Here is a 19,640-nt window from a genome sequence, read left to right as displayed (position 1 = left end):
GCCCTGGTTAGTCACTAGACTGCCATGCTGGAGTGGGCCAAACAGCTCAGAGCCCAGGTTAGTCACTAGACTGCCATGCTGGAGTGGACCAAACAACTCAGATCCCAGGTTAGTCACTAGACTGCCATGCTGGAGTGGGCCAAACAGCTCAGAGCCCTGGTTAGTCACTAGACTGCCATGCTGGAGTGGGCCAAACAGCTCAGAGCCCAGGTTAGTCACTAGACTGCCATACTGGAGTCGAACAAACAACTCAGATCCCAGGTTAGTCACTAGACTGCCATGTTGGAGTGGGCCAAACAGCTCAGAGCCCAGGTTAGTCACCAGACTGCCATGCTGGAGTGAACTAAACAACTCAGATCCCAGGTTAGTCACTAGACTGCCATGCTGGAGTGGACCAAACAACTCAGATCCCAGGTTAGTCACTAGACTGCCATGCTGGAGTGGACCAAACAGCTCAGAGCCCTGGTTAGTTACTAGACTGCCATGCTGGAGGGGGCCAAACAGCTCAGAGCCCAGGTTAGTCACTAGACTGCCATGCTGGAGTGGACCAAACAACTCAGATCCCAGGTTAGTCACTAGACTGCCATGCTGGAGTGGACCAAACAGCTCAGATGCATGGTTAGTCACTAGACTGCCATGCTGGAGTGGACCAAACAACTCAGATCCCAGGTTAGTTACTAGACTGCCATGCTGGAGTGGGCCAAACAGCTCAGAGCCCAGGTTAGTTACTAGACTGCCATGCTGGAGGGGGCCAAACAGCTCAGAGCCCAGGTTAGTCACTAGACTGCCATGCTGGAGTGGACCAAACATCTCAGAGCCCAGGTTAGTCACTAGACTGCCATGCTGGAGTGGGCCAAACAGCTCAGAGCCCAGGTTAGTCACTAGACTGCCATGCTGGAGTGGGCCAAACAGCTCAGAGCCCAGGTTAGTCACTAGACTGCCATGCTGGAGTGGACCAAACAACTCAGATCCCAGGTTAGTCACTAGACTGCCATGCTGGAGTGGGCCAAACAGCTCAGAGCCCAGGTTAGTCACTAGACTGCCATGCTGGAGTGGACCAAACAACTCAGATCCCAGGTTAGTCACTAGACTGCCATGTTGGAGTGGGCCAAACAGCTCAGAGCCCAGGTTAGTCACTAGACTGCCATGCTGGAGTGGACCAAACAACTCAGATCCCAGGTTAGTCACCAGACTGCCATGCTGGAGTGGGCCAAACAGCTCAGAGCCCAGGTTAGTCACTAGACTGCCATACTGGAGTGGACCAAACAACTCAGATCCCAGGTTAGTCACTAGACTGCCATGTTGGAGTGGGCCAAACAGCGCAGAGCCCAGGTTAGTCACCAGACTGCCATGCTGGAGTGGACTAAACAACTCAGATCCCAGGTTAGTCACTAGACTGCCATGCTGGAGTGGGCCAAACAGCTCAGATCCCAGGTTAGTCACTAGACTGCCATGCTGGAGGGGGCTCAGAGCCCAGGTTAGTCACTAGACTGCCATGCTGGAGTGGTCCAAACATCTCAGATCCCAGGTTAGTCACTAGACTGCCATGCTTGAGTTTGACAAACCGCTCAGAGCCCAGGTTAGTCACTAGACTGCCATGCTGGAGTGGACCAAACAACTCAGATCCCAGGTTAGTCACTAGACTGCCATGCTGGAGTGGGCCAAACCGCTCAGAGCCCTGGGTAGTCACTAGACTGCCATGCTGGAGTGGACCAAACAGCTCAGATCCCTGGTTAGTCACTAGACTGCCATGTTGGAGTGGGCCAAACAGCTCAGAACCCAGGTTAGTCACTAGACTGCCATGCTGGAGTGGGCCAAACAGCTCAGGTACCTGGTTAGTCACCAGACTGCCATGCTGGAGTGGACCAAACAGCTCAGATACCTGGTTAGTCACTAGACTGCCATGCTGGAGTGGACCAAACAGCTCAGATCCCTGGTTAGTCACTAGACTGCCATGCTGGAGTGGACCAAACAACTCAGAGCCCTGGTTAGTCACTAGACTGCCATGCTGGAGTGGGCCAAACAGCTCAGAGCCCAGGTTAGTCACTAGACTGCCATGCTGGAGTGGACCAAACAACTCAGATCCCAGGTTAGTCACTAGACTGCCATGCTGGAGTGGGCCAAACAGCTCAGATCCCTGGTTAGTCACTAGACTGCCATGCTGGAGTGGGCCAAACAGCTCAGATCCCAGGTTAGTCACTAGACTGCCATGCTGGAGTAGTCCCAGGTTAGTCACTAGACTGCCATGCTGGAGTGGACCAAACAGCTCAGATCCCTGGTTAGTAACTAGACTGCCATGCTGGAGGGGGCCAAACAGCTCAGAGCCCAGGTTAGTCACTAGACTGCCATGCTGGAGTGGGCCAGGTTAGTCACCAGACTGCCATGCTGGAGTGGACCAAACAGCTCAGATACATGGTTAGTCACTAGACTGCCATGCTGGAGTCGAACAAACAACTCAGATCCCAGGTTAGTCACTAGACTGCCATGTTGGAGTGGGCCAAACAGCTCAGAGCCCAGGTTAGTCACAAGACTGCCATGCTGGAGTGAACTAAACAACTCAGATCCCAGGTTAGTCACTAGACTGCCATGCTGGAGTGGACCAAACAACTCAGATCCCAGGTTAGTCACTAGACTGCGAGCTCAGAGCCCAGGTTAGTCACTAGACTGCCATGCTGGAGGGGAGCTCAGAGCCCAGGTTAGTCCAAACAGATCCCTCAGAGTGGGCCAAACAGCGCAGAGCCCAGGTTAGTCACCAGACTGCCATGCTGGAGTGGACTAAACAACTCAGATCCCAGGGTTAGTCACTGGAGTGGGCCAAACAGCTGCCATGTCACTAGACTGCCAGTGGAGGGGGCCAAACAGCTCAGAGCCCAAACAACTGCAGATCAGAGCCCAGGTTAGTCACTAGACTGCCATGCTGGAGTGGACCAAACAACAGGTTAGTCACTAGACTGCCATGCTGGAATGGACCAAACAGCTCAGAGCCCTGGTTAGTTACTAGACTGCCATGCTGGAGTGGGCCAATCAGCTCAGATCCCAGGTTAGTCACTAGACTGCTATGCTGGAGTGGGCCAAACCGCTCAGAACCCTGGGTAGTCACTAGACTGCCATGCTGGAGTGGACCAAACAGCTCAGATCCCTGGTTAGTCACTAGACTGCCATGTTGGAGTGGGCCAAACAGCTCAGAACCCAGGTTAGTCACTAGACTGCCATGCTGGAGTGGGCCAAACAGCTCAGGTACCTGGTTAGTCACCAGACTGCCATGCTGGAGTGGACCAAACAGCTCAGATACCCATGCTGGAGTGGACCAAACAGCTCAGATCCCTGGTTAGTCACTAGACTGCCATGCTGGAGTGGACCAAACAACTCAGAGCCCTGGTTAGTCACTAGACTGCCATGCTGGAGTGGGCCAAACAGCTCAGAGCCCAGGTTAGTCACTAGACTGCCATGCTGGAGTGGACCAAACAGCTCAGAGCCCTGGTTAGTTACTAGACTGCCATGCTGGAGGGGGCCAAACAGCTCAGAGCCCAGGTTAGTCACTAGACTGCCATGCTGGAGTGGACCAAACAACTCAGATCCCAGGTTAGTCACCAGACTGCCATGCTGGAGTGGACCAAACAGCTCAGATACATGGTTAGTCACTAGACTGCCATGCTGGAGTCGAACAAACAACTCAGATCCCAGGTTAGTCACTAGACTGCCATGTTGGAGTGGGCCAAACAGCTCAGAGCCCAGGTTAGTCACCAGACTGCCATGCTGGAGTGAACTAAACAACTCAGATCCCAGGTTAGTCACTAGACTGCCATGCTGGAGTGGACCAAACAACTCAGATCCCAGGTTAGTCACTAGACTGCCATGCTGGAGTGGACCAAACAGCTCAGAGCCCTGGTTAGTTACTAGACTGCCATGCTGGAGGGGGCCAAACAGCTCAGAGCCCAGGTTAGTCACTAGACTGCCATGCTGGAGTGGACCAAACAACTCAGATCCCAGGTTAGTCACCAGACTGCCATGCTGGAGTGGACCAAACAGCTCAGATACATGGTTAGTCACTAGACTGCCATGCTGGAGTGGACCAAACAACTCAGATCCCAGGTTAGTCACTAGACTGCCATGCTGGAGTGGGCCAAACAGCTCAGAGCCCAGGTTAGTCACTAGACTGCCATGCTGGAGAGGACCAAACAACTCAGATCCCAGGTTAGTCACCAGACTGCCATGCTGGAGTGGACCAAACAGTTCAGATACCTGGTTAGTCACTAGACTGCCATGCTGGAGTGGACCAAACAACTCAGATCCCAGGTTAGTCACTAGACTGCCATGCTGGAGTGGGCCAAACAGCTCAGAGCCCTGGTTAGTCACTATACTGCCATGCTGGAGTGGACCAAACAGCTCAGATCCCTGGTTAGTCACTAGACTGCCATGCTGGAGTGGACCAAACAACTCAGATCCCAGGTTAGTCACTAGACTGCCATGCTGGAGTGGGACAAACAGCTCAGAGCCCTGGTTAGTCACTAGACTGCCATGCTGGAGTGGGCCAAACAGCTCAGAGCCCAGGTTAGTCACTAGACTGCCATGCTGGAGTGGACCAAACAACTCAGATCCCAGGTTAGTCACTAGACTGCAATGCTGGAGTGGGCCAAACAGCTCAGAGCCCAGGTTAGTCACTAGACTGCCATGCTGGAGTGGACCAAACAACTCAGATCCCAGGTTAGTTATTAGACTGCCATGCTGGAGTGGACCAAACAACTCAGATCCCAGGTTAGTCACCAGACTGCCATGCTGGAGTGGACCAAACAGCTCAGATACCCGGTTAGTCACTAGACTGCCATGCTGGAGTGGGCCAAACAGCTCAGAGCCTAGGTTAGTCACCAGACTGCCATGCTGGAGTGGGCCAAACAGCTCAGAGCCCAGGTTAGTCACTACACTGCCATGCTGGAGAGGACCAGGTGCCCAGGGCTTGCCGGCCGCCATATTAAGCCCAGCTGAAAGCCGGAACCTCCTACCTGTAAACTCAGAGCCCTCTCACTGGCATGGGGTCCGTGGTTATGTTATTTCCCAGAGAAGCCTGTCAAAATGTGAAATTGCATGCTAGTATTTTCATGAAATCAAATTTATTTGTCACATACACATGGTTAGCAGATGTTAATGCGAGTGTAGTGAAATGCTTGTGCTTCTAGTTCCGACAATGCAGTAATAACCAACGAGTAATCTAACCTAACAATTCCAAAACTAGTACCTTATACACACAAGTGTAAAGGGATAAAGAATATGTACATAAAAATATATGAATGAGTGATGGTACAGAACGGCATAGGCAAGATGCAGTAGATGGTATCGAGTACAGTATATACATATGAGATGAGTAATGTAGGGTATGTAAACATTATATTAAGTAGCATTGTTTAAAGTGGCTAGTGATATATTTTACATCAATTTCCATCAATTCCCATTATTAAAGTGGCTGGAGTTGAGTCAGTGTGTTGGCAGCAGCCACTCAATGTTAGTGGTGGCTGTTTAACAGTCTGATGGTCTTGAGATAGAAGCTGTTTTTCAGTCTCTCGATCCCTGCTTTGATGCACTTGTACTGACCTCGCCTTCTGGATGATAGCGGGGTGAACAGGCAGTGGCTCAGGTGGTTGTTGTCCTTGATGATCTTTATGGCCTTCCTGTGACATTGGGTGGTGTAGGTGTCCTGGAGGGCAGGTAGTTTGCCCCCGGTGATGCGTTGTGCAGACCTCACTACCCTCTGGAGAGCCTTACGGTTGTGGGTGGAGCAGTTGCCGTACCAGGCGGTGATACAGCCCGACAGGATGCTCTCGATTGTGCATCTGTAGAAGTTTGTGAGTGCTTTTGGTGACAAGCGGAATTTCTTCAGCCTCCTGAGGTTGAAGAGGCGCTGCTGCGCCTTCTTCACGACGCTGTCTGTGTGGGTGGACCAATTCAGTTTGTCTGTGATGTGTACGCCGAGGAACTTAAAACTTTGTCTGCAAACTGTCGTCTGCAAACTTGATGATTGAGTTAGAGGCGTGCATGGCCACGCAGTCGTGGGTGAACAGGGAGTACAGGAGAGGGCTTAGAATACACCCTTGTGGGGCCCCAGTGTTGAGGATCAGCGGATTGGAGATATTGTTACCTACGCTCACCACCTGGGGGCGGCCCGTCAGGAAGTCCAGTACCCAGTTGCACAGGGCGGGGTCGAGAACCAGGGTCTCGAGCTTGATGACGTGTTTGGAGGGTACCATGGTGTTAAATGCTGAGCTGTAGTCGATGAACAGCATTCTCACATAGGTATTCCTCTTGTCCAGATGGGTTAGGGCAGTGTGTAGTGCGGTTGAGATTGCGTCGTCTGTGGACCTATTTGGGCGGTAAGCAAATTGGAGTGGGTCTATTGTGTCAGGTAGGGTGGAGGTGATATGGTCCCTGACTAGTCTCTCAAAGCACTTCATGATGACGGAAGTGAGTGCTACGGGGCGGTAGTCGTTTAGCTCAGTTACCTTAGCTTTCTTGGGAACAGGGACAATGGTGGGCCTCTTGAAGCATGTGGGAACAGCAGACTGGGATAAGGATTGATTGAATATGTCCGTAAACACACCAGCCAGCTGGTCTGAGCATGCTCTGAGGACGTGGCTGGGGATGCCGTCTGGGCCTGCAGCCTTGCGAGGGTTAACACTTTTAAATGTTTTACTGATGTCGGCTGCAGTGAAGGAGAGTCCGCAGGTTTGGGTTGCGGGCCGTGTCAGTGGCACTGTATTGTCCTCAAAGTCTTGCCTGGGAGCAAGACATCCTGGTCCGTGACGGGGCTGGTTTTCTTTTTGTAATCCGTGATTGACTGTAGACCCTGCCACATACCTCTTGTGTCTGAGCCGTTGAATTGTGACTCTACACTGACGCTTAGCTTGTTTGATTGCCTTGCGGAGGGAATAGCTACACTGTTTGTATTCGGTCATGTTTCCGGTCACCTTGCCCTGGTTAAAAGCAGTGGTTCGGGCTTTCAGTTTCACACGAATGCTGCCATCAATCCACGTTTTTTGGTTTGGGAATGTTTTAATCGTTGCTATGGGAACGACATCATCAATGCACTTTCTAATGAACTCGCTCACCGAATCAGCATATTCGTCAATGTTGTTGTTGGAAACAATGCGGAACATATCCCAGTCCACATGATCGAAGCAGTTTTGAAGCGTGGAATCAGATTGGTCGGACCAGCGTTGAACAGACCTGAGGGCGGGAGCTTCTTGTTTTAGTTTCTGTCTGTAGGCAGGGAGCAACAAAATGGAGTCGTGGTCAGCTTTTCCGAAAGGATGGCGGGGGAGGGCCTTATATGCGTCGTGGAATTTAGAATAGCAATGATCCAAGGTTTTACCAGCCCTGGTTGGTAGGCGGTGACAGGGAAGCACAGGGAAACATTTGTCCCTAGAAACATTGTAGGAACTCTGTGGGAACACCAACCCACTCAACTTGCAACACCGGAATATTTTCACACCTCAGATGGTTCTCAGATGTGACCAGGGTGCCTCCTGAACCCTCACACAGAGTCACACAGGTATGCCGAGGAAGTACTACTAGAACCAGCCAAGTCCTAAACTGTTTCTCTCTTCACCATTGCTCTGCTCCTCCACACACAATACACACACGCACAAACGCCCTAGTGAACACAGCACTAAAGCTCTTAGGCCTCAATATCTCTGCCTCCGCAAACACAGGAAGGAGAGGTTTTACTGATACCCCTCTCTTCCCCCTTTTTTCCCTAGCTGACTGTGTATGGACAGGAGCCCTAAGAAATGCCCAGTTTCAATATGAGGAATATTATCAGCCAATCACTGTAGCGACCCATTCCCCTCTCTCCACATCATCTGGGACATCAGAGGGCCTTATTGGAGGCAGACAGAAGAAAGATATCAGTGATACCATGTGGTCTGCATCCCTGCTCCCTGGTATACTGGCCTTCTTACCGTCTGATTTGAGAAGAATCCCAAACCCACTGTGACTGCACCCATGGCCAGGCGATATGTGTCCTGATATCTGGAGTGATAGATGTGTTGATCTATGGCACATACATGTGATTATATGTGTCAGTGGTGGAGGGAAGACCCTGGGGGTGTAATGTACCTAACACACACACACACGGACCGTTTCCATAGAAACGTGTGTCCTGTAGTGACGTGTGTGTATGTTGTATGTTGGTGGAGGGTGAGGGGTGTCAGACTGCAGGGAGGGTCCCGTTGTTAAGGCTTGTCTTTGGATTTCCAGTGACAGTGAAGACAAAAACTCATTGTATAGATTAGATTAGTACTAGCCTTCTCTTCTCTACACATGTAGGTTTAATGTATCTGTTCTGTTCCATGTATACTATATCTCTGTATTTCTCACAAACCGATAAGGTAAAGTCTCCATATACATTTTACTTAGCGTTTACTCCATACCTGTACTTTCTTTCCTCTTTAGTACTTCTAGTCTATGTATTTGACAACGTGGAAATCAACACAGAGAAGCTCTCCCAGACTGTGGCAGGACTCTGTAGGCCTCCCTGGTGAACGAACCGTCTACACATGTGGGCAGCCAGCCCCTGGTCCCTGGTCCATGTCATTCATCCTGCCTGCCTGCCACTACTAAACACATACCTGGAAGGAATCAGGCCTGGGTTTGGCTTCAGGGCACAACTAAATGGACTCAGGATAATGACAGGATATTGTTTTTTAATGATGTTGGTACCAAGTCAGCTGCAATGTTTGTTATTTTAATGAATGATATTAAGCCAACGAATACTCTCCGTCTCTTGCACCCCCCCCCCCCCCCCCCCCACACACACACACACACACCTCTTAACAGAGTTATTTTCTTTTGTCCAAAATAAATATGACAAACAAGAGTATAATCTTTGACACAGCATATATTTCATTTTAATATACATTCATACTCAGAATAGTCTTCTTCAGTGTATAAGTCTTTACAGATCTATGTTTCTATAATGAATAGCATGTTACTATAGAAAAGCTTGGGTTTATGTGGTTGTACATGATAGCCATACATAGGTCAGTCCCTGTGCCCTAGCAGTAGCGTATGGTATGATGTGTGTGGAATATGGTGTTGTGTGTGTGTGGCTAGTGTGTGTTGTACGTTATCTATTTTGTGTGTGTTGGCGTCTTTATGTTTGGTAAGGTGTATGGACGGTGATGTGTGTGGTAATTGCGTTTTGTGTAATAAGCTGTAGGGATCGTTGTGTGTGTAGACTTCGTTGTATGTGGTTAGCTGTAGGGACGGTGGTTTGTGGTGTGGTATGTGCGGTCGGAGAGAAAAGTGTCCGTCCGTCCGTCCGTCCAAACTCCCCATTGGTCTGACACAGACTAATGATGGGATTCAATCCAATCTCTGATTGAGCTGACATATGCAGCGTTTACCATGAATTGGTTCTTTGCGAACATGGGAACATTGCCTTTAAAAGCCGCAATGCCTATGGAATCCCGGCCTGTGAGTGATTCTGTGAGACCTGAGTAATTATTTGACTTGGTGAGTAATCCTGTAAATCTGTGACTAATTTGATGAGTGGAGCAGTATCAGGGCTGTACAGGGACAAATGGCCACACAACTTTACCCCAACACAACACGGTCATGTACACCTGGACCGCAAATAATAATGTCTGTCTGTCGGTCAGCGTTCCTCCTCTGGGCGGTTCTCTCAGACCGACAGACAGGCGTGTCTCCCCCTTTACATCCAGCACTCTAGATGAGTCCCTAAAGCAGCAGCAAAGACAGAGGGCAAACTCAGCCCCCCCCCCTCCTAAACTCCCCCCCCCCCCCCCCCCCCCCCTTTCCCCACTACGCCATCCCACTTTCCCCGGGTCCAATATACCCCACCCTCAGTCCCCCTCTCCCATGCAGTCCACTCTCCCCTCACCGAATCCACCCCGAATCGCTCACAACAATGTCAAATAAGTTAAAAAAGAAAATGAAAAGAAAATGAATAAAAGATATAACAAAAGCAACCAAAACAATGTGAATCAACCGAGTGTGAGACAAGATGAAGAGAGGGAAAATACTCTGTTGGGATATATATATTTTTAGTTCTATACATCCCGTGCATGTGTATCATTTTCCTTTAACATTGTATGAACTGACTGGGAATGCCCATGTCCTCGGTCCACCTCTGTCTGTCTGTTCCCGGGGTCTATTGTAAAAGGAATAGGGATGGTTTTGAAATGGGGAAAAGGTAAACCACAAACACCATCCCCCTCTCCCTCCCTCCCATCCTTCTGTGCAGGTGAGAAAGGAGAGAGTGGGGTGTGATGGGGCATTTGTTTGGGTCTCCATTGGGGATTTCCATGGTGATCACCGGCAGGTGTGCATCTCCACCATCTTGCGGCACTGTTTGCACTTGACGTAGCAGCACCAGTGGAACTTACAGCTGCACCTGTCCACCACCTCCACCTCCTCTGTCTGGAAGCCCCGGCCGCAGCACATCAGCTCACAGCCGTCGATGGCCTTCGACGTCCGGTTACACTGCCGCCCCGCCGTACCCAGCATGCCTGGTGTGCGCGGGTCGTGGTCACAGAAGTCGGGGCTGGGCTCCAGGTAGACCAGGTCTTCGTCGGTGTGAGGTTTGAACTGGGAGTTCCGTGGCACCAGGACCTTGGTGGTGCCCACCTTGCGCTGCTCCACCTCTGTGGCGCCGTCAAATTTCTCCTTGATGGCGTTGCCCACCTTGCGGAATGGTGGCATGGCCTTCCAGCAGGTCTTCACCTCACAGGAACCTGAAACGCCATGACACTTACACTCCACACGCATGTGGCTCAGAATGGCCTGCAGGGAGACAGAAATAATGCATGTTTTTATCTCCTGTCTTTTTCTTAGCTGTTGACTTTGCTATGACAGAGTTGTTGGTTGTGATATATCATACCTTCCTACCGGCCTCATTGTTGTGTAGGTTCATGAGTGCTCTGCTGGGGGACTGTCCTTTACTCCTCTCCCTCACATCAACAAAGGATTGAGAGAAGGCCACTCCATAAGCAATGTTATCACTACAGCCTGACCACTGGAACCCTGGGAGGGAGTGAGGGAGGATGAGAGAGAGAGTTAGCAGTCAAACTGTGTGTGTGTGTGTGTGTGTGTGTGTGTGAGTGTGTGTGTGTGTGTGTGTGTGTGTGTTTGTGTGTGTACCTTCTGGACTGACTCCGTGGACGTTGTGGTCGCAGCCACATTTCTCCAGCTCTCCGCTGCTGCAGGCCCGGGTCACAGCGAACGCCACACTGGCTGCTGAGATGGCATAAACAAAGGCTGCCTCCCGAGTGCCTGTCAAGAACACACGCACACACAGGCCAGCGTTAAACACACACCTACAACTGAAATGCCAATGTTTTTATCCTGAGAAGTTCATAAGTATATTTATTGTAAGATAGGTTGTTGATACCGAGGCATACCCTGTGTGACGACCTTGCCGAAGACGGGCATGGTGTCCAGTGTGGAACAGTTCCATCGGCGGTTCCGGAACTGAAACTGACACTCGTCTATGGCTAGCTGAGCCCCGTGCCGAACAGCATCCATCACCTCCACACTGCGCTTACAGATCTGCACCTGGTTAGAATAACGATCATTATTACAGATCTGTATCTGGTTAGAATAATGATCATAACATTACAGATCTGTATCTGGTTAGAATAACGATCATTATTACAGATCTGCATCTGGTTAGAATAATAATCATTATTACAGATCTGTATCTGGTTAGAATAATGATCATTATTACAGATCTGTATCTGGTTAGAATAATGATCATTATTACAGATCTGCTCCTGGTTAGAATAATGATCATAACATTACAGATCTGTATCTGGTTAGAATAATGATCATAACATTACAGATCTGTATCTGGTTAGAATAATGATCATAACATTTCAGATCTGTATCTGGTTAGAATAATGATCATAACATTACAGATCTGTATCTGGTTAGAATAATGATCATAACATTACAGATCTGTATCTGGTTAGAATAATGATCATAACATAACATTACAGATCTGTATCTGGTTAGAATAATGATCATTATTACAGATATATATCTGGTTAGAATAATGATCATAACATTACAGATCTGTATCTGGTTAGAATAACAATCATTATTACAGATCTGCATCTGGTTAGAATAATAATCATTATTACAGATCTGTATCTGGTTAGAATAATGATCATTATTACAGATCTGTATCTGGTTAGAATAATGATCATTATTACAGATCTGCACCTGGTTAGAATAATGATCATAACATTACAGATTTGCACCTGGCTAGAATAATGATCATTACATTACAGATCTGTATCTGGTTAGAATAATGATCATTATTACAGATCTGCTCCTGGTTAGAATAATGATCATAACATTACAGATCTGTATCTGGTTAGAATAATGATCATAACATTACAGATCTGTATCTGGTTAGAATAACAATCATTATTACAGATCTGCATCTGGTTAGAATAATAATCATTATTACAGATCTGTATCTGGTTAGAATAATGATCATTATTACAGATCTGTATCTGGTTAGAATAATGATCATTATTACAGATCTGCACCTGGTTAGAACAATGATCATAACATTACAGATTTGCACCTGGCTAGAATAATGATCATTACATTACAGATCTGTATCTGGTTAGAATAATGATCATTATTGCATATTTGCTCCTGGTTAGAATAATGATCATAACATTACAGATCTGTATCTGGTTAGAATAATGATCATAACATTACAGATATGTATCTGGTTAGAATAATGATCATTATTACAGATCTGTATCTGGTTAGAATAATGATCATACCATTACAGATCTGTATCTGGTTAGAATAATGATCATAACATTACAGGTCTGTATCTGGTTAGAATAATGATCATAACATTACAGATCTGTATCTGGTTAGAATAATGATCATAACATTTCAGATCTGTATCTGGTTAGAATAATGATCATAACATTACAGATCTGTATCTGGTTAGAATAATGATCATAACATTACAGATCTGTATCTGGTTAGAACAATGATCATAACATTACAGATCTGTATCTGGTTAGAATAATGATCATAACATTTCAGATCTGTATCTGGTTAGAATAATGATCATAACATTACAGATCTGTATCTGGTTAGAATAATGATCATGATATACAGATCTGTATCTGGTTAGAATAATGATCATTATTACAGATCTGTATCTGGTTAGAATAATGATCATAACATTACAGATCTGTATCTGGTTAGAATAATGATCATAACATTACAGATCTGTATCTGGTTAGAATAATGATCATAACATTACAGATCTGTATCTGGTTAGAATAATGATCATAACATTACAGATCTGTATCTGGTTAGAATAATGATCATAACATTACAGATCTGTATCTGGTTAGAACAATGATCATAACATTACAGATCTGCACCTGGTTAGAACAATGATCATAACATTACAGATCTGTATCTGGTTAGAATAATGATCATAACATTACAGATCTGTATCTGGTTAGAACAATGATCATAACATTACAGATCTGTATCTGGTTAGAATAATGATCATAACATTACAGATCTGTATCTGGTTAGAATAATGATCATAACATAACATTACAGATCTGTATCTGGTTATAATAATGATCATAGATTACAGATCTGCACCTGGTTCAAATTCAATTACTATGGCTTGTATCTTGAATTTAAAGACTTGGACATACACTACCATTCAAAAGTTTGGGGTCTCTTAGAAATGTCCTTGTTTTTGTCAATTAAACGTCAACGTCAACAGTCAAGTACATTAGAGTGTCTAGTTTAAGAAACAGACACCTCACAAGTTCTCAACTGGCAGCTTCATTAAATAGTACCCGCGAAACACCAGTCTCAACGTCAACAGTGAAGAGGCGACTCCGGGATGCAGGCCTTGTAGGCAGAGTTCCTCTGTCCAGTGTCTGTTCTTTTGCCCATTTTAATATTTTATTTTTATTGGCCAGTCTGAGATATGGCTTTTTCTTTGCATCTCTGCCTAGAAGGCCAGCATCCCGGAGTCGCCTTTTTACTGTTGACGTTGAGACTGGTGTTTTGCGGGTACTATTTAATGAAGCTGCCAGTTGAGAACTTGTGAGGTGTCTGTTTCTTAAACTAGACACTCTAATGTACTTGTCCTCTTGCTCAGTTTTGCACTGGGGCCTCCCACTCCTCTTTCTATTCTGGTTAGAGCCAGTTTGCGCTGTTCTATGAAGGGAGTAGTACACAGCGTTGTACGAGATCTTCAGTTTCTTGGCAATTTCTCATATGGAATAGCCTTCATTTCTCAGAACAAGAATAGACTGACAAGTTTCAGGTCTTTGTTTCTGGACATTTTGAGCCTGTAATAGAACCCATAAATGATGAGGATCCAGATACTCAACTAGTCTAAAGAAGGCCAGTTTTATTGCTTCTTTAATCAGAACAACAGTTTTCAGCTGTTATAACATAATTGCAAAAGGGATTTCTAATGATCAATTAGTCTTTTAAAATGATAAACTTGGATTAGCTTTTCTTTCAAAAACAAGGACATTTCTAAGTGACTCCAAACTTTTGAACGGTAGTGTAACTTTTATAACATATGTACCATCCTGTCATACCCTGCCAACCTTGAAACCTGAAAATATTGCCACTGTTTGTCATGGTAGATGTGTACCTGTTTATGGATGAGTCCTCGCAGACGTTCACACGTCTCCTCATCATTGATACTGCCCACCGACGACAGTTTAGCCAGGTACCTGACAAAGACACCAAGAAGGGAGGGGGAATATTAAATATGCAACTAGACAAATAACAACACAATGACCCCTCCAATAACAATGATGAGACGAAAGTGACAGACACAGATGCCTCAGTATGAGCTCGGTGCAGATTTAGTTCTACATCATGTTGAGAAGAGGGAAATAGTTGTATCATCTAAACCACCTCCAGGGCACACAGGTCACTCCTCACCCCTTCAGTCCCATATCTCTTTGGCTAAAAGCACCTTACAGAAATAGACCCATCTCATACGCTCATCACAGACATACTCTTCACCAGAACTTTCGACAGAGGGGCTGTCTGGGCCTTGTCTGTGGCCCTCCCTCACCTCTCTCTCCTTCCATCTCTCCCTTCCTCTCTCTCTCTCTCTCTCTCTATCTGTCCCTCACCTCACTCTCCCCCTCTCTCTCTCTCTCCCTCTGTCAGTCTCCCTGTACTTCTCTCTCTCCGATGTTGACAGGGTATCATTAGGTAAGGTTGATTGGGGTCTCTCCCAGGGCTGATAGTCCACACACCTCCTTCTAGCCTTCTGCCCTCACCACCTTTCCTCTATAGCCCAGATAATCTCTCTCTCTCTCTCTCTCTCTCTCTCTCTCTCTCTCTCTCTCTCTCTCTCTCTCTCTCTCTCTCTCACAGTCACCTCCTCTTCTCCATGCAGATAACACCCTCTCTCCCTTTCTCTCCCAACACAGACACACACTCTCTCTCTCTCTCTCTCTCTCTCTCTCTCCATCTCCTTCTCTCTCATGGTCATCTCCTCTCCACTCAATAGTCAGATAACCTCGACCATGACCACTCGACCACATCCTCCCTCCGACAGTCTTGTCTATACAGCAGGGGACCTCACTATCAGAGCACTGCTGCCTTCCTCCCTCAGCCTGTCTGAATGCTTGTCTGACAACAACAATCAATCACTTTTTATGAATGAAATGGTACAGGCTCAGTTCATAACCAACCAACCAACCAACAGATAAAATGGTAAATACTGAACATATACTGTATAATCTGAACATATACTGTATAATCTAAACGTATACTGTATTATCTGAATATATACTGTATAATCTGAATATATACTGTATAATCTGAACATATACTATATAATCTAAACGTATACTGTATAATCTGAACATATACTGTATAATCTGAACATATACTGTATAATCTAAACGTATACTGTATTATCTGAACATATACTGTATAATCTAAACGTATACTATATAATCTGAATATATACTGTATAATCTGAATATATACTGTATAATCTAAATATATACTGTATAATCTAAACATATACTGTATAATCTGAACAGATACTGTATTATCTGAACATATACTGTATAATCTAAACGTATACTGTATAATCTGAACATATACTGTATAATCTGAACATATACTGTATAATCTGAACATATACTGTATAATCTGAACATATACTGTATAATCTGAACAGATACTGTATAATCTGAACATATACTGTATAATCTAAACGTATACTGTATTATCTGAACATATACTGTATAATCTAAACGTATACTGTATAATCTGAATATATACTGTATAATCTGAATATATACTGTATAATCTGAACAGATACTGTATAATCTGAATATATACTGTATAATCTGAACAGATACTGTATAATCTGAATAGATACTGTATTAACTTGTTTCTTTTTACTGTTTTTTCATGCACCTCAGAATCATGGATGCATTATTCTCTTCATTTTAAAGTTGATAGATTTGCAGTTAAATAATTATCCTTCCTCAATTTGTACATACGCATCTTCCCCTCAATAAAATACATTGAAGTTCAAATACAGCTATACAAGAAAAAGACCTACGACCTCGAGATGTGTGTTCTGTCTGTTTGGGTACACAGTCTCCACACATCCAGCTATGATAGTGCGATGAAGTCACCTTGAGACCTGTGAACACTGGAGAACCACTGTCTGTCTGCACTGCAGCTGGTGAGGCTCAGCATCTCTCCTATCACATAAACCTGTCCCCCTCAGCATTCAGTACCCCCACACACGCACACGCACACACATGCGCACACGGACGCACACACTAACACACACACAGAGATGAAAGTACTCATAAAGCACCAGTTGCTGTTTCTGGCATGCCACTGGCCCAGCCCTGACCCTGGAAACATTTAATAAACATTGGATAAAGCACATGGGAAGGACAGATAAGCTCTCCGCAGGTGTAGTTCTGTCTATGTGTTTGTGAAACCCTACTGCATGGGAAAAGACTAGCCCAGACATTTGGGGAGTGTGTGCATGTGTGTTAGTGTATGTTGGTGTGTGTTAGTGTGTGTGTTTGTGTGTTCAGTGCTTCCATCTTTATCTCTTTATTGTACCCTCTGTTTCCACTCTTTCCCCTGTTCTCATTCTTCTTCCTTTCTCTCCCACTCACACCATCTCTCTCACTCTCTCACTCTCTCTGGGAGGTATAGTCAGGCGGTTCGTGGTCGCATTCCACCTGGAGTGTGGTTTGTTCGCCGGCTACTGTGTGTTTGTGTTGCATTACACAACGCAGCCCTGACAACACTGCTGGCTCCAACAAGCTTAGCCCAGCGCAACTTAGCACGCAACCACTCCACTACAGCCTTACTGCAGAAACAGAAACAGAGACAGACAGTTACCACTGCAGCTCTACATTGAGAGAGAGCGGAGAGAGAGAGAGAGAGAGAGAGAGAGAGAGGGTATCTGGGCTGTAGAGGAAGGGTGGTGAGGGTGGAGTGGAGACTGAGAGAAAGGAGGAGAGATAGATAGGTGAGAGAAACCCCCCCTGGCTAAAACAAGTGTGTTGCTCTAAAGATGCCATGCTGTACACCATATCTGTGGTAGATAGGTCTGTATCTGAGCTCTGGCTATATCAACTACCCCTTCCTCTGAGGACAGATCAACCCCCAGATGAATCTCTACTAACACAGAGGATGTCACAGAGACCAGCCCTCACACACTCTTCCAGACACCTCTCTCTGTCTCTGTCTCTCCCAGGGTATTTATATCAGTTGATTAAACTAGCACTGCTTACCTTTCCTCTGCTGAGTACACAGGAGAGGTAAACAGGTGGAGGTATATGTAGGTTTAGGAAGCTCCTCACAGCAAACAATACACAGTAATAGATACTGTTTATCTGTGTTCACTGCAATATTCAGCTGTAGTTGTATCCTATAGTAAGTTATCATTGCTTCACTGTGCATGAAATGTAAGTAAAAATGTTGTTGTTTTTTGACCACACAGCTAGTGGAGGACAAAGTTTAGCCAGCCAACAGGACAACCACAGACATTCTGGAAGCATGATTGGGAAAGTAAGTGGAAAGGTTTGTGGCAAGGCACACGCGCAGATACTCAAACACACACAAATAGCAGTGAGGGGTCTGTAGAGATTACCCGTTCTAAATTGCAATCTTTGGATTCCTGCATACTGTGGTATGCCCCAGCACATTGACGAACCCCTCACCTAGATATATGGGCACATAAAATATAGCAAATCGTTGTACCTACGGTACTGCACCGCGGCTGACACTGGCTGGCTACCAACCTCTCTCTCTGTGTTTGTGTGTGCGTGTGTGTGCGTGCGTGTGCGTGCGTGTGTGTGTTTCTCATGGGGTTGGGTTAAAAGCAAAATATGCATTTCCGAGAAAACTAACCATTCATGATTATTCTTAGAGAAACTCCAGGCCCATGTATATACCAGCAGCATGGATGACTCTGTACCACCACTTTCTGAGCTAGTATGATATGATGACCTGGGATAACCTCTGCTGGACTGGAGTCAGATCAGCAGACACACTTGCAGAACCCAGTCTGGCCTGCAGAGGGCAGCCTGATCTCAGTCTCCTCTCAGGAGTCTCCCCTGAGGCACAGAGGCAGCACAGCCCAAGGCCCAGACCATCAACAGCCAGAAAGAAAAAGTTTATCCTTCAGGTTTCAACCAAGAAGCTTAGGCTGCTCTGAGACGTAGACAACATAACATAATTTCTTGGCAGCCATGTTAGTGCCTTCCAGCCATGTTAGTGCCTTCCAGCCATGTTAGTGCCTTCCAGCCATGTTCTTAAAGGACTGACTCTGACAGAAACAAACTCACGGTCTGCACCCGACAGCAAATGTGTTTCATCAGAAAACTATGTTAACATTTTACGGAAAGTGGCAAGGATGCATTTGATAAGCAATTATTTTGAGCCTGATTGTCAGTAGAGAAAACGGGTGCATCTCAGTGTAGTGGTTTTCTCTCCTCGTCTTCTTTCTTCAGTTTGCAGTGAAATTAAAGAACTGGTTCTGGTTGGCTTCTTTCATGACGGCTTAACTTTTCTTATGTTATCAGACTATTGTGACTATTGAGATGTACTCCATAGGAGTCTATGGGAATCTGTGCAGCTGTTGTGGCTACAGTATATTACAGTACTGTACAAATTAAATATACAGCAAGGACATATTTCAATAGTAATTGAAATGACCATCATAACAATCTCAGCAATATGATGCAGATGAGGAGGAAAAGGTCAAGGAAAGGAAAGAAAAGAGGAGGAGGAGGAGATAGGAGTGTGACACTGTTTACTGTTTTCTTTTTTGCAGTTATATATTCATTTTGAAGGGGGATTGCCCATTCTTGCTTTGAGATTGACTATTTGTCTTGAACTGTTCTTGGATTGGATTTTGACTTCCTTATTAACATTGGACATTGAGACTTTGGTTAGGATTATATATGAACTTCATTTTGGGACTATCATTGAAAGAAGGTGAATTGTTTATTTTGATTTAAATATAATTGGTTACAATTTACTCATCTTTGCTCACGTCATATCAATGTGTCTGCTATGCTTTGGTTGCTCTCATATTG

The 19,640-nt window shown here is 45.8% G+C and overlaps 1 protein-coding gene across 1 annotated transcript in view; it reads right to left on the bottom strand.

The window, feature by feature from the left end:
- Positions 1-9,914: 9,914 nt before the first annotated feature.
- The window catches only part of LOC139414324 (protein Wnt-4a-like), a 28,321-nt gene continuing 18,595 nt past the window's right edge, over positions 9,915-19,640 (bottom strand). The window contains exons 2-6 of the mRNA XM_071162242.1: positions 14,684-14,765; positions 11,412-11,565; positions 11,152-11,283; positions 10,892-11,034; positions 9,915-10,794 (exon numbers count right to left, since the gene is read on the bottom strand). Coding sequence (XP_071018343.1) covers positions 10,324-10,794; positions 10,892-11,034; positions 11,152-11,283; positions 11,412-11,565; positions 14,684-14,765 — 982 coding nt within the window. The 3' untranslated portion in view covers positions 9,915-10,323. The remainder of the gene's footprint in view (positions 10,795-10,891; positions 11,035-11,151; positions 11,284-11,411; positions 11,566-14,683; positions 14,766-19,640) is intronic.

This window comes from Oncorhynchus clarkii, chromosome 7 (genome assembly GCF_045791955.1).
Source record: "Oncorhynchus clarkii lewisi isolate Uvic-CL-2024 chromosome 7, UVic_Ocla_1.0, whole genome shotgun sequence".
NCBI lineage: Eukaryota > Metazoa > Chordata > Actinopteri > Salmoniformes > Salmonidae > Oncorhynchus > Oncorhynchus clarkii.
Note: the sequence above shows the minus strand (reverse complement) of the source record. Positions and strands in the feature narration are given on the sequence as shown.